At 43.5% G+C, this 15,889-nt stretch overlaps 2 protein-coding genes across 3 annotated transcripts; both read left to right on the forward strand.

Annotated features, from left to right (window-relative positions):
• Window positions 1-3,859: 3,859 nt before the first annotated feature.
• LOC311112893 (metastasis-associated protein MTA2-like) lies at window positions 3,860-9,207 on the forward strand. Of its 2 annotated transcripts, none has more exons than XM_084156033.1 (4): window positions 3,860-3,964; window positions 4,164-4,356; window positions 5,794-5,942; window positions 6,831-9,207. In XM_084156033.1, the coding sequence occupies exons 2-4, from the start codon at window positions 4,210-4,212 to the stop codon at window positions 6,982-6,984; spliced, it is 450 nt and encodes a 149-aa protein (XP_084012159.1). In that variant the 5' UTR covers window positions 3,860-3,964; window positions 4,164-4,209; the 3' UTR covers window positions 6,985-9,207. The 2 variants fall into 2 exon arrangements, with proteins under 2 accessions (XP_084012159.1, XP_084012160.1); XM_084156034.1 differs by having other exon boundaries at window positions 3,876-3,964; window positions 4,178-4,356.
• On the forward strand, window positions 8,125-12,122 carry LOC311113003 (uncharacterized protein; the record flags this gene model as incomplete). Its single annotated transcript, XM_084156124.1, has 2 exons — window positions 8,125-8,154; window positions 11,073-12,122. 2 exons carry the CDS (start codon window positions 8,125-8,127, stop codon window positions 12,084-12,086), a joined length of 1,044 nt encoding a protein of 347 aa, XP_084012250.1. The 3' UTR covers window positions 12,087-12,122.
• Window positions 12,123-15,889: the final 3,767 nt, after the last annotated feature.

The raw sequence follows: 15,889 nt of genomic DNA on the forward strand, positions 1-15,889 counted from the left end.
AAAAATATATATATATATATACACACAGTTGAAGTTGGAGGTTTACATACACCTTAGCCAAATAAATTTATACTCAGTTTTTCACAATTCCTGACATTTAATCCTAGTAAAAATTCCCTGTTTTAGGTCAGTTAGGATCACCACTTTATTTTAAGAATGTGAAATGTCAGAATAATAGTAGAGAGAATTATTTATTTCAGCTTTTATTTCTTTCATCACATTCCCAGTGGGTAAGAAGTTTACATACACTCAATTAGTATTTGGTAGCATTGCCTTTCAATTGTTTAACTTGGGTCAAACGTTTCGGGTAGCCTTCCATAAACTTCCCACAATAAGTTGGGTGAATTCTGGCCCATTCCCCCTGACAGAGCTGGTGTAACTGAGTCAGGTTTGTAGGCCTCCTTGCTCGCACACGCTTTTTCAGTTCTGGCCACACATTTTCTATAGGATTGAGGTCAGTGCTTTGTGATGGCCACTCCAATGCCTTGACTTTGTTGTCCTTAAGCCATTTTGCCACAACTTTGGAAGTATGCTTGGGGTCATTGTCCATTTGGAAGAACCATTTGCAACCAAGCTTTAACTTCCTGACTGATGTCTTAAGATGTTGCTTCAATATATGCACATCATTTTCCTTCCTCATGATGCCATTTACTTTGTGAAGTGCACCAGGCCCTCCTGCAGCAAAGCACCCCCACAGCATGATGCTGCCACCCCCGTGCTTCACGGTTGGGATGGTGTTCTTCGGCTTGCAAGCCAACCCCTTTTTCCTCCAAACATAACGATGGTCGTTATGGCAAAAAAGTTCTATTTTTGTTTCATCAGACCAGAGGACATTTCTCCTTTGTCCCCATGTGCAGTTTCAAACTGTAGTCTGGCTTTTTTATGGCGGTTTTGAAGCAGTGGCTTCTTCCTTGCTGAGTGGCCTTTCAGGTTATGTTGATATAGGACTCGTTTTACTGTGGATATAGATACTTTTGTACCTGTTTCCTCCAGCATCTTCACAAGGTCCTTTGCTGTTCTGGGATTGATTTGCACTTTTCGCACCAAAGTACGTTCATCTCTAGGAGACAGAACACGTCTCCTTCCTGAGTGGTATGACGGCTGCGTGGTCCCATGGTGTTTATACTTGCGTACTATTGTTTGTACAGATAAACGTGGTACCTTCAGGCGTTTGGAAATTGCTCCCAAGGATGAACCAGACTTGTGGAGGTCTACAATTTTTTTTCAGAGGTCTTGGCTGATTTCTTTTGATTTTCCCATGATGTCAAGCAAAGAGGCACTGAGTTTGAAGGTAGGCCTTGAAATACATCCACAGGTACACCTCCAATTGACTCAAATGATGTCAATTAGCCTATCAGAAGCTTCTAAAGCCATGACATCATTTTCTGGAATTTCCAAGCTGTTTAAAGGCACAGTCAACTTAGTGTATGTAAACTTCTGACACACTGGAATTGTGATACAGTGAATTATAAGTGAAATAATCTGTAAACAATTGTTGGAAAAATTACTTGTGTCATGCCAAAACTATAGTTTGTTAACAAGAAATGTGTGGAGTGGTTGAAAAACGAGTTTGAATGACTCCAACCTAAGTGGATGTAAACTTCCGACTTCAACTGTATGAATGTTCCTTCACTGAACTAGCTGGAACTTCTCACTGCTAAACGCACTCCCTTTATTTTTTATTTGACTGGGTAGGCTTTCTACCTATTTGGCCATCAGGCTTTATTTGAGATTTATTGCATAAACCATGCTCTCCAATGGCAACTTTTCTGTCAATTTACTTGACCATTTTGGGATGCAACCCTCAGCCTGTGTGGATTCGAATGCACTCCTTTACTAAAGATTGTTTTACCTTCCTGGCACTGCTGTTGCAGATGCAGCTATTTTCAAGGGTCTACTTGCAATAACGTTTATTTTCCTTTGAAACTTGGCGTTCAACTAAGTCGCTCTGGATAAGCACATCTAAATGACAATGTCATGTAAATGTATAATTACACAGGCTCACGCATCTAATATCAAGACAAGTATAGGACTTATAATGACAATTTGGGCAATTCAAACAGCTAAGAGACTTCATGCTTGTTTGAAAATGTGGTCGTAGGCGCGGTATGGATGGTGTGACGCAATTGCGGAGCCTCGGGATACGCAGAGGCCAAATTGAGCTCATTTGTAACGATGTGGAGGGCTCCGTATTGACATGTTTGGTTTACGGGAGGTTCTGTATAAACGCACGCACTCCTTTACAACTTCCTTCACAACAGCGCTGCTCAGCGACGCGCAAGAAGTATGAATGCCCTGACTTCTGCAGAGGCCATATCACCCTTAATACTGCACAGCCAATGTAGACCTCAGATTGACCATGTAGAGCCTTTAAGACTTTTTAGTAACGCTTGGTCCCCAACCAAGTAAAAGGCGCTACATGGTCAATTCCACGTCTGAAGTGGGCGGACTGCATTTCCTGCATGCAGCCTCTACAGACGTCAGAGCTTTCAAACTTGCGTTTAGCAGAGCTATTGTGACAGAAGACGTCAAGGAAGTGAGTTTGTGTTTATACAGGACTAACTGCCCCCAAATATCAACCAATCATGTCAATGCGGAGCTGTAAGGCGCCCTGCACATTGTTACAAAATTTGAGGCGCACGGTGACGCTGGATTTGGCCTCAGCGTTCCTGCGGAGGCGCAGCAATTGCGTCACACTTTCCATAGGAAGCCTCCGACCACATTTTCAGATCAAACTTAAATTGCCTTTAACTCTATGGAAAGATGTGGCAACATTGTTTCAGCTGCTGCACACTTTCACCACCTTTGTCAAAGAGTAGGAGGGTCTTAGTTATGTGTACAATGAAAGCAAGTATGGGCAGACATAATTTTTAGGTGATGGGAAACTCCTTTGGAATCTTATTAGCGCCCATTGTGTATGTTGCCAATGCTACGTAAATGGGCCTCGGGGTGCGTACTGGGACTAGGAGAGCGCTCCTTCAACGAGTGAATAGGAGTCAATTGGGTGCTAGCTCAAAAACCCAACATTTGCATGAATTTCGTCAAGAAGTACAATATTACAAATATTGTATAGCTTTGGAATCGTGACATTACATACTTTCGAGAAAAATAGGCACAGTATGAAAAATGTATGCACTCACTAACTGTAAATCGCTCTGGATAAGAGCGTCTGCTAAATTACTAAAATGTAAAAGTTAAAATCTGACTGAGAAGAGATTCCGTGACGATGAGTTAGGGACCAGATGACGCAGAGGACGTGAACGCGATTGGTCGACAGTCTGCTGGGTGGGGCGTTAAACGTTCCTCCATTCATTGCCCAATGGGATTCCTATCTCCTCCTTTCTCTAATATCTCTGGTATGGGTAGCTGCAACCCAATATGGCGACCGGGGTCTGGGCGAGTGGGTGTGTCGAAAGGATACTGGGATGTTGCCACCCCCTTCTCAATGAAAGAGCGAGAGGGCCGGGGGGTTGGCTGTGGAGATTGGGACCCTCAAGGCTCAATAGTACATTGAAACTGGCTGGGAAACATCCGACTGGGAGGTGGGATCATGGAGACAGTGGAACACGTTCTATTTCAGTGCCAGAAAAATGGGAGGGAAAGGGAGCGATTGTTATTGGATTTGAGGAGCAATGGGGTTGAAGAGCCAAGATTAAGTGAACAGCTGGGTAAATCTTCAGGGGATGTATTGGGTAGGATTTAGACCTTCCCTGTCTCTGGTCCACACTACAATCCAGTTGGTAGCTGTAATGCACATGAAAATTGGTTGCCAACCGCCATAAAAATAAATCCGCAGAAGTAGTGGTTGTGGGAGTGACGCACATTTGAGTGATAGCCAATTGGACCAATCTTTGTTCTCGGAAGGCTGGCTTTCCGGAAAATGTCAGCGGCAGCCGAGTGAGGTTCCTGTGCACGGTTTAGAGCGATAACCTAGCAAATTCATACTATCCAGTTGCACCAGTAGGTAAGTGATTGAGTGGCATTGAGTTACAGTCTGTTGGCATTGTTTTCGTGTAAAGTTTTAATCGTCGCCTTGCACGAATCAGTTAATATTGAAGGGTGCACGCATCAAAATAAATTGGCTAGCTAATAAACCATATTCGTTCACGTTAGCTAGCAAGCTAACTATACCAGCAAGTTACACCTGTGTGGTTATTTTGCAGGTCTCTCTCTGCAGAGCTGCGGGTGTACCGGGACGCTGCCGTGAGCATGGCGGACAGGGAGGAGAGGCGCTTCGCTGAAGTCCCCAGAGAGTCTGTCAAACTCATGGCCGAGAGTGCAGAAGTGGAACTCAGCGACGATGTGGCTGCTTTGTTGGTTGAAGATGTCTGCTACCGGCTTAGGGAAGCCACACAGGTAAACAATGAAACAGGTACCAAATCGATATTTCAGTCATCAGCTTATGCCATTTGCAGTTGACATTTATAGGCAATACATTTAGTAAACAACCCTGTATCCCACTGCTGGCTTGCCTCTGAAGCTAAGCAGTGTTGATCCTGAAAGGTCCCTGGATGGGAGACCAGATGCTGCTGTAAGGGGTGTCGGAGGGCCAGCAGGAGGCACTCTTTCCTCTGGTCTTTAAAAAAGAATAACCCAGTGCCCCAGGGCAGGGATTTGGGACATTGCCCTGTGTAAGGTGCCGTCTTTCGAATGGGACGTTAAACGTGTGTCCTGACTCTCTGTGGTCACTAAAGATCCCATGGCACTTATTGTAAGAGTAGGGGTGATAACCCCGGTGTCCTGGCTAAATTCCCAATCTGGCCCTCGTACCATCATGGCCACCTAATCATCCCCAGCTTCCAATTGGCTCATTCATTCCCCATCCTCTCCTCTGTAACTATTCCCTAGGTCGTTGCTGTAAATGAGAATGTGTTCTCAGTCAACTTACCTGTTAAGTGGTTAAAAAAAGGGTTAAATAAAAAACATTTTGTATTGAATAACAGTGTAATGAAGAAAACATTGTTGTAAGGAACAGCTACCTTGTGCTTGTCATAACATACTCGCATTGCTAGGTTGCCATAAAGTGTTTGTTTACATGACCTTTGACTGTTGTAAACACTCTAGTATGTCTACTCAATACAAATGCTGACACCTAGTGGTGACATTACGAACTGCATTTCAAAGCTTATTTGTGAACTTGTCAACAGTGCCCTTTCAGATTTACTTTGAGACAAAGTTTCATTAATTCAGCCAGCCACCCCTTGTGGTGGTTTAGCACAAACACTTGTGCATACTTATCCACTGCCATAGATAGGCATATCTTTAAGTGGTACCTAAGAAGGTAAACTAAATACGTTTTGTATTTACTGTCATATTTATAGAGGATATAGTTGATTTTTGATGGATATCCTGTAAACCACAAATAAAATGTTCTTAAATTATGTAAATTGTAATATTTTGTTAAGAAATCATCATTTAGAGTGTCTGTTTATCCTTTGGAGCACAAATTGTGTAAAACATTTTTTTTGTAAAACATTTTTTTATTCCAACTCGGCAGATGTATCGGTAATCGGTGACTTTTGCTTCCCTAAAATCGATATCGGACCCAAAAATACCATATTGGTCGGGCTCTACCACTGACCATCTGTCCAAGTCCCTCCACCACCTCTGAGCAAAGCAGCATCACCACAGCTTGGGCCAAGTGGCTACACACACACACACACACTTGCATGCGGCACACACACACAAACACACAGGCGTGGAACACCACGCGCACACACACACACACACACATACATACACACACGCACGCGTACACACACCTCTCTTCCCTCACCGCTCTTCTCTCATTAGTCACAGGCGGTAGGGCTGCCGTTCCCCACCAATGGGAGGCCGTTCACATCGGGCATGAGGACCACCTCCCAGTCGGTGATCAAGCGTCAGAAAGTGAACCAGGGAGATGCACCCAACCCTGTGGTGTTTGTGGTCACGAAAGACACCAGGTACTGTCCTTAGCACAGAGTTCTGTCTGTATCTAGTAGCAGACAGCAATGGAGGATACTAATTAGATTCTGTCCTTTTTTGTTGAGAAATGTACAGAGTTGTACCCTGAGTGTACAAAACATTAGGAACATTGCTCTTTCCATGACGTAGACTGACCAGGTGAATCCCGGTGGAAAGCTATGATCCCTTATGGATGTCACTTGTTAAATCCACTTCAAGCAGTAGATGAAAGGGAGTAGACCGGTTAAAGAAGGTTTTTTAAGCCTTGAGACAATTGAGACATGGATTGTGTATGTGTGCCATTCAGAGGGTGACTGGGCAAAACAAAATATTGAAGTGCCTTTGAACGGGGTAGTAGGTGCCAGGCGCACCGGTTTGAGTGTGTCGAACTGCAAAGTTGCTAGGTTTTTCACACTCAACCGTTTCCCGTGTGTATCAAAAATGGTCCACCACTCAAAGGACATCCAGCCAACTTGACACAACTGTGGGAAGCATCCCTGTGGAACACTTTCGACACCTTGTAGAGTCCATGCCCCGACGAATTGAGGCTGATCTGAAGGCAGAAGGGCTGCAACTCAATATTAGGAAGGTGTTCCTATTGTTTTATACCCTCGTTATATATGGAATACCTGACATAAAGGGATCAATCAGATCTCTATGGCAGTAGATTCAGTGGGGGAATTTGCCTTGACAAAGTTTATTTTTTATTTTTTTTACCAAAAGTTTGCATTTGTTGATTCGTGTGTAATATTGCATTAAACTAGCTTGAAGACGAGAAGGATTCACTTCTTTGCACCTGTGCACTTTGATATTAGACTCCTAGGTGTGCTTATGTGGATCTTGTCAGTCCTATAGCTAATTTACTGTGTTGTTTCTCTCCTCTCAAGGGCTCTGAGGAAACACCTGACCCAGTCTGAGATGCAGCGTGCAGCCAGAAAACCTCACCTCCCTGTCAGGGTCAAGCTGCCCTTAGGCCCCCGGCCCCTGGTACTGCCCATCATGCCATCCAGCACCAGCGAGCCCATCGTCCTGGAGGACTAAGGTGGGGCTGAGAGCCCCCCCCCCCCCTCTGCAACACTGGCGCGCACCACCGCGCACCCACCTGCTAGGGCAGCAGGGCACGTCATACCCAGTAGTCGTTTTCTGTTGTCAGATTTTTTTTATTGTCTTCTGTTCTGTTACTTCGCAAAAGCTGACGTACTGCTCACCTCACACACACTTTAGTGACACTCACATGCATACTTTGCATTGAGTTCACACATATACATGGCACCATTACTTCTCTACACACACTTACACCCACTTACACGCGCTAGGCTTTGGGCTTTGTAGTATTTTATTCCGGCTCTTTTTGCTCAATTATTTCGCTCCTCTTTTTTTAATGGCAAATATTTTTAAATGTGTAATTTAAAATCAGAAATATTTCTCAACCTGAAATAATGGTGTTAAAACACACTTTATTTCTTCCTCCAGATCTTATTTGTGTAAATATTTGCAAAATTTTGAGGGGGTGACACCTATTTGGTTGGGGACGGGTGGGTGAGTGGTTGTGGGAGGGCCATAGAAAGAAATATAAATACTAGAAGGGACAAAGTCCCTCAGACCACAGCAATTTGACTGAATGTCCATTCTAGGTATTCTAATTCTATTGGGAATTTTTAGCATGTTTCTTTGATTCTTTTTCTGGGAAAGTCTATTTAGATGAAGGTTTCATTCACATGTTCCATCATAGGTCTGGGAGGTTGAGGTAAAGTGCTTTGTATGACCCATCATTCAAGCATACTTGTCAAATAATCCGATTTTACTTTTTGACACTCATTCTGTTAGACTTTAATTTGCACCATCACCCTGCCCCTCTCCACACACCGAAATAAGAACTGACCCCCCCTATCGCTCCACAAGCCTATCAGAAGTTACGTTTGATGGGTTGATAGTGAGGAAACACATGCTGTTGACCCCTAGTAGTTTGAGCGCTGTTTTTTTCTAGTTGATTGTTGTCACAATCAATTTGAGTCCTGTCTTGTCTCCTATCACTTGATTGTCATGCTTGTTACAGCCATGTTTTACCCATCTGGAGAGAGAGACATTCTGGATCCTTCTCTGTAAAGCCTTTGGGGTGCGTTTTGGTTTTGACCCGCTAGAACGACTGCTCGAGTACAACGGTCTTGTATCATCAATACAATGGTAGTGGAGAGTAATGGTTTAGGAAAGGTAATGTAGGTTAACAGGATAGAAGAGATTCATCTCACGTAGGTTTGGAAGATATTCAAAAGTGTGTTCTGGATGCGGATCTGATGGGTTACTGTGGTTTGAGACATGCGGAATAGATGCTGTTGTCTTTAAGGCCCTTATTGTGAAAAATATGGGTTATTTTTCGTGAAGGAGACAGAATTAAGCCATAAACATTCAAGGTGTGTATAACTCTATTCTAAGATGGCCCCTGTGCATGTTGCCACCTGTACGTATAAAACATACTTTCAGATCCCCCACCCATAGACTAGGTCACAGCATTTATGACAATGGACTGTTTGGCTCTTGCTTTTGAATGGAAATGGAAAAATTATGTTACGAGCTGGTTGTCAGAATGTCGTTACTAAAGCAGCAATATGTATTGGCTTGGGTACAGAAGTCATGTTTTAAATGATATGATGATGGGAGAGGAATCTCCAGTGATGTCTCTACTTGTGGATTGATTTGGTTTGAATCTTTATTTTACCCTTTTGTGTTTTATGATGAAAGGGTGCGTTAGATTAAATCAATGCTTAATTGGATATTATTATAATTCCTCATACTCCCTCAGGTGTTGTGAACTGACAGCCAGTACTGAGGTAGAAATGAAGGATTTATATGCAAGTTTGGTCCCAATGTGGGCTTTTGTAATGTTTCTAAAACAAATTGTAGTGTTAAAATGCTTAGCGAAAATACTAATCTGAAGAAAGAAAACTTGGCCTATTGAAAACGTCAGTGTTTTTTTTATATAAAACCTTTAAAAAAAGCTTGTAATTACTTCATATTTTGGAGAGGGTTAAAATACTGTACATGTGAACATTGCTCTCCGTCATTGAGTGGGATGGGAGACGGGGGATGGTTGGCCATCAAAGCAGTTGGGAGGGATGAAGAGGGGGTTAGAATTTTGTATGTTGGGAGAGAATTATGCTACAATTAAACATTTTTTCTCAAGTGTTTTTTATTCCAATGTGTCTGTATCCTTTTAATGTATCTTGATAAGAAAATAAATAAAGATTTTTTTTCTTCGTGGTCGTATACACATTTCTCTTTTTCATGCCTGTACTTTTTCTGGGTGTGTATGAAATGCATTGTCCTCTAGTTGTCAGTGACAACAAATGTAAACACATGATTAAAATGTAATTACATCTCACATTAAATGTAATCCTATCAATTGAAACCTAAATTGTGAGGCATACATATGAGCCACATGATGGTGTTGGATTTATTTGTTTTTTAAAATACTGTAACCCTAGCTAGATGAGTCCCCCAAACATGCAAATTGTATTTTATTAAATTCAAACACGGGCATTATCAATCATGATCACACAATATTGAATGTCACACAAAGGTTTATATTTTCCCCCAACAGAAAGCATTTAATTAACAAATTACACGGGTGAGAGGTTGACCTCCAACTGTGGTGTAAATTGACACAGAATGGGTGTTTATGTACTCAATGGGTTTACAGTTAGTAATCAGGGAAGTAATTGTTTATTGCGCCTGTGCGGCCCCTCTGATCTTGCCTACTTTGATATGGGGCCATTTCATCCGGCGCTAAAACTGCAACGTTGTCGCAGAGCTTCAACGCAATTGGCCGGTTGCTAATGAATACCAGCTACGTTGTATCTGGTTGGTGGATTCGAACGCCCACGGACTTTTAGGGTTGTACAGCTAAGCCTCATTTTAAAGGGAACGCGGGAGTGGGAACTTGATCAATATATTTTTTAAACTGTACACAGCGACAGATAGTACATGCGACTTCATAACAAAGAAAGCAGGGTAGTATGTAGTCCACGTCTTTAGCGAAATACGTTTCCCTTTTTCCGCAATTTCTACGAATTGCATGTCGAAAACGTATACATCTAGAATTTGGTTTGGACATTGAGGTTGCGATCTAACAGGTGTTGAGTACTTCGGGGGAAATCTTACCTTCAATTCGCAACAATATTTGAGGTAAACGGCTTGTGTGATACAGTACTTTGTTTCAGAAATAGTTTGTCAGTGTGATACTCATATTCGGTAGCATACACTGCTTTATTGCATTTTCTGAGTAAAAAAAAAGCCTTACACTTTATCCACTTTAAATTAGTCAGTTGTTTGTGGCAGCTGTTGAAATGCAGTATTCAGTCATGTAGATAGCCAGCCCAGATTCCGACTTTCATTCATTTATTCTCTAGTCGAACGGTGCTTTTCCAGAATGTGGGTAGGCAAAGTGCTGTATATGGCTTGTAAAATGTACTTCAATCCAGGGATGGATTATGTCGCTGTACTACTAATTATCCAGAAATGGTGAATCGAAAAGATTGGAATATTGTTTAAAGTAAACTGCCGTTTTCGTCAGCATGGTAGGCTAATACTTTAGCGCATTTAATTCAATGAAAATGTGACAGCCAGTGTTGTCGAATCCAATGGTTTGCATTAGCTAGCCTAGCATGCTGACGAAAACGGCATTGTAACTCAACTAAACTAGCAGTATTTCAATCTTCTCGACATAAAATGTTGGATAATTAGGAGTACAGCGCCCTCTCCCATCCCTGGATTGAGGTACATTATCTGAGCCATATCTCGCCCCGGCTCCGCGGTGTCCTGATCATTGCAGCCTGCCATTCAGACCTTACAGGGAAATGTAATTACAGCGACCATGATCTGAATCTTTAGGCTATCATGTGGATAGATCAGATTAGCATGTCCTTTTGTCAGCCTACTCTTGTTTTTTGACATTGCGTGATTTTGCTGTCATTAGTGTCTTCACCTACACAATACACTGAGATCCAGTATTGCTAGAGTACTGTTGAATTTTGACCTTGCCTCTAGACCCAGTTTTTCATGGGCCTAAATAGTCTAGGCCTACCATCCAAATAATAATTTAACCCTGATATTAAATATGCTTTTCTCCTCAGACCAGCAGTGACAACCTGCCCTTGTTCTCCTACCAAGATGAGGGGATAGATGACCTGTGCCCAGGGGAGCAGGGCTCAGCTGGTGTTGGGGGAGACATGTCCCTGGCTGAGGCCCTCCTTCCCCTAGTAGAGTCTCCCTCTCTCCCCCTGATCCCCTGGAAGTGTTCCACCCGCTACAAGACAGAGCTCTGCAGCCGCTATGCTGAGACGGGCTTCTGCATGTACGCAAAGCGCTGCCAGTTTGCCCACGGCTTCCATGACCTCCACGTGCCCTCCCGCCAACTCAAGTACAAGACGGAGCTGTGCCGCACCTTCCACACGGCAGGCTACTGCGCCTACGGCATCCGCTGCCTGTTCGCCCACAATGCCATGGAGCAGCGCCCCACCCGCCACCTCAACATCCCCTGCCGTACCTACCGCTCATTCGGCGTGTGCCCCTTCGGCAGTCGCTGCAACTTCCTGCACATTGAGAGTGACGGTAGCGGCAGCTTCAGTGGTGGCGGCCTGGAGTCTCCAGACAGCGCTGCTGAAGATAAGGTCCCCATTGCCAGGCCCCAACCATACACTCAGGGCTGGAAGCCCCGCAGGGCCCTGTGCCGCACCTTCAGCTCCTTTGGCTTCTGCCTCTACGGCACCCGCTGCCGCTTCCAGCACAGCCTGACCAGCAGCATCAGAGGCCCTGACTCCACCACCCAGGGGGGTGACTGCACTCCTCAGCTGTCCGGTGGGAGAGCCCTGTCCACAGCCTCAGACATGTTCTCCTCCTCACCCTGCTCATCCAACTCCTCCTCGCCCCCCTCTGGACTACCCTCCCCGATCTGGCCAGACGACTCGTCTCCCCTGACCACCCTGCTGAACGAGCCCGTGGCCCACAATGCCTTCACCTTCTCCTGCCAGCTGAATGATCTGCTGCTGCCTTTGGCCCTCAGACTCCAGAAGCTGGAGAACAGCCAGGCCATGGCCGCTGCCTGCACCATGCAGGATGTGTGCGAGAACAAGCCATGGTCACTGTAGTCAAGACCACAGTATTTTTGTTGTAATGTATAGTGTATATAGTCATGTATACTGTATATAGTGATTTGCTATGAGCTTGGAAGCCATATGCGTCAATGTATTTTAATTGAAGGGGTGGGGCTGAGTGTCGGTTTTGGTGTTCCATGCGTTAATCTTCCATGATAGTTTGGAGAAATGTTGGGACTGTCCTGCACTACATTTGTATAGCCTCTGTTGATTTTATCAAATTATTATAATTTTTTTACAATGAGTTTTGACTCACCCATCTCTATATGTAAATTAGGTTTTTAACTATTTGAATCAGTTATCAATGTTGGATTCATAAATGTCATGTCTAAGTTTTTCAATAAAATTTATTGTGACACTTCTGCCGCAAAGGAACTTAAAAAAAAATATATATATATATATACACACAGTTGAAGTCGGAGGTTTACATACACCTTAGCCAAATAAATTTATACTCAGTTTTTCACAATTCCTGACATTTAATCCTAGTAAAAATTCCCTGTTTTAGGTCAGTTAGGATCACCACTTTATTTTAAGAATGTGAAATGTCAGAATAATAGTAGAGAGAATTATTTATTTCAGCTTTTATTTCTTTCATCACATTCCCAGTGGGTAAGAAGTTTACATACACTCAATTAGTATTTGGTAGCATTGCCTTTCAATTGTTTAACTTGGGTCAAACGTTTCGGGTAGCCTTCCATAAACTTCCCACAATAAGTTGGGTGAATTCTGGCCCATTCCCCCTGACAGAGCTGGTGTAACTGAGTCAGGTTTGTAGGCCTCCTTGCTCGCACACGCTTTTTCAGTTCTGGCCACACATTTTCTATAGGATTGAGGTCAGTGCTTTGTGATGGCCACTCCAATGCCTTGACTTTGTTGTCCTTAAGCCATTTTGCCACAACTTTGGAAGTATGCTTGGGGTCATTGTCCATTTGGAAGAACCATTTGCAACCAAGCTTTAACTTCCTGACTGATGTCTTAAGATGTTGCTTCAATATATGCACATCATTTTCCTTCCTCATGATGCCATTTACTTTGTGAAGTGCACCAGGCCCTCCTGCAGCAAAGCACCCCCACAGCATGATGCTGCCACCCCCGTGCTTCACGGTTGGGATGGTGTTCTTCGGCTTGCAAGCCAACCCCTTTTTCCTCCAAACATAACGATGGTCATTATGGCAAAAAAGTTCTATTTTTGTTTCATCAGACCAGAGGACATTTCTCCTTTGTCCCCATGTGCAGTTTCAAACTGTAGTCTGGCTTTTTTATGGCGGTTTTGAAGCAGTGGCTTCTTCCTTGCTGAGTGGCCTTTCAGGTTATGTTGATATAGGACTCGTTTTACTGTGGATATAGATACTTTTGTACCTGTTTCCTCCAGCATCTTCACAAGGTCCTTTGCTGTTCTGGGATTGATTTGCACTTTTCGCACCAAAGTACGTTCATCTCTAGGAGACAGAACACGTCTCCTTCCTGAGTGGTATGACGGCTGCGTGGTCCCATGGTGTTTATACTTGCGTACTATTGTTTGTACAGATAAACGTGGTACCTTCAGGCGTTTGGAAATTGCTCCCAAGGATGAACCAGACTTGTGGAGGTCTACAATTTTTTTTCAGAGGTCTTGGCTGATTTCTTTTGATTTTCCCATGATGTCAAGCAAAGAGGCACTGAGTTTGAAGGTAGGCCTTGAAATACATCCACAGGTACACCTCCAATTGACTCAAATGATGTCAATTAGCCTATCAGAAGCTTCTAAAGCCATGACATCATTTTCTGGAATTTCCAAGCTGTTTAAAGGCACAGTCAACTTAGTGTATGTAAACTTCTGACACACTGGAATTGTGATACAGTGAATTATAAGTGAAATAATCTGTAAACAATTGTTGGAAAAATTACTTGTGTCATGCCAAAACTATAGTTTGTTAACAAGAAATGTGTGGAGTGGTTGAAAAACGAGTTTGAATGACTCCAACCTAAGTGGATGTAAACTTCCGACTTCAACTGTATGAATGTTCCTTCACTGAACTAGCTGGAACTTCTCACTGCTAAACGCACTCCCTTTATTTTTTATTTGACTGGGTAGGCTTTCTACCTATTTGGCCATCAGGCTTTATTTGAGATTTATTGCATAAACCATGCTCTCCAATGGCAACTTTTCTGTCAATTTACTTGACCATTTTGGGATGCAACCCTCAGCCTGTGTGGATTCGAATGCACTCCTTTACTAAAGATTGTTTTACCTTCCTGGCACTGCTGTTGCAGATGCAGCTATTTTCAAGGGTCTACTTGCAATAACGTTTATTTTCCTTTGAAACTTGGCGTTCAACTAAGTCGCTCTGGATAAGCACATCTAAATGACAATGTCATGTAAATGTATAATTACACAGGCTCACGCATCTAATATCAAGACAAGTATAGGACTTATAATGACAATTTGGGCAATTCAAACAGCTAAGAGACTTCATGCTTGTTTGAAAATGTGGTCGTAGGCGCCGTATGGATGGTGTGACGCAATTGCGGAGCCTCGGGATACGCAGAGGCCAAATTGAGCTCATTTGTAACGATGTGGAGGGCTCCGTATTGACATGATTGGTTTACGGGAGGTTCTGTATAAACGCACGCACTCCTTTACAACTTCCTTCACAACAGCGCTGCTCAGCGACGCGCAAGAAGTATGAATGCCCTGACTTCTGCAGAGGCCATATCACCCTTAATACTGCACAGCCAATGTAGACCTCAGATTGACCATGTAGAGCCTTTAAGACTTTTTAGTAACGCTTGGTCCCCAACCAAGTAAAAGGCGCTACATGGTCAATTCCACGTCTGAAGTGGGCGGACTGCATTTCCTGCATGCAGCCTCTACAGACGTCAGAGCTTTCAAACTTGCGTTTAGCAGAGCTATTGTGACAGAAGACGTCAAGGAAGTGAGTTTGTGTTTATACAGGACTAACTGCCCCCAAATATCAACCAATCATGTCAATGCGGAGCACGGTGACGCTGGATTTGGCCTCAGCGTTCCTGCGGAGGCGCAGCAATTGCGTCACACTTTCCATAGGAAGCCTCCGACCACATTTTCAGATCAAACTTAAATTGCCTTTAACTCTATGGAAAGATGTGGCAACATTGTTTCAGCTGCTGCACACTTTCACCACCTTTGTCAAAGAGTAGGAGGGTCTTAGTTATGTGTACAATGAAAGCAAGTATGGGCAGACATAATTTTTAGGTGATGGGAAACTCCTTTGGAATCTTATTAGCGCCCATTGTGTATGTTGCCAATGCTACGTAAATGGGCCTCGGGGTGCGTACTGGGACTAGGAGAGCGCTCCTTCAACGAGTGAATAGGAGTCAATTGGGTGCTAGCTCAAAAACCCAACATTTGCATGAATTTCGTCAAGAAGTACAATATTACAAATATTGTATAGCTTTGGAATCGTGACATTACATACTTTCGAGAAAAATAGGCACAGTATGAAAAATGTATGCACTCACTAACTGTAAATCGCTCTGGATAAGAGCGTCTGCTAAATTACTAAAATGTAAAAGTTAAAATCTGACTGAGAAGAGATTCCGTGACGATGAGTTAGGGACCAGATGACGCAGAGGACGTGAACGCGATTGGTCGACAGTCTGCTGGGTGGGGCGTTAAACGTTCCTCCATTCATTGCCCAATGGGATTCCTATCTCCTCCTTTCTCTAATATCTCTGGTATGGGTAGCTGCAACCCAATATGGCGACCGGGGTCTGGGCGAGTGGGTGTGTCGAAAGGATACTGGGATGTTGCCACCCCCTTCTCAATGAAAGAG

This window comes from Coregonus lavaretus, assembly GCF_964263955.1.
Source record: "Coregonus lavaretus genome assembly, chromosome: 39".
NCBI classification, from domain to species: domain Eukaryota; kingdom Metazoa; phylum Chordata; class Actinopteri; order Salmoniformes; family Salmonidae; genus Coregonus; species Coregonus lavaretus.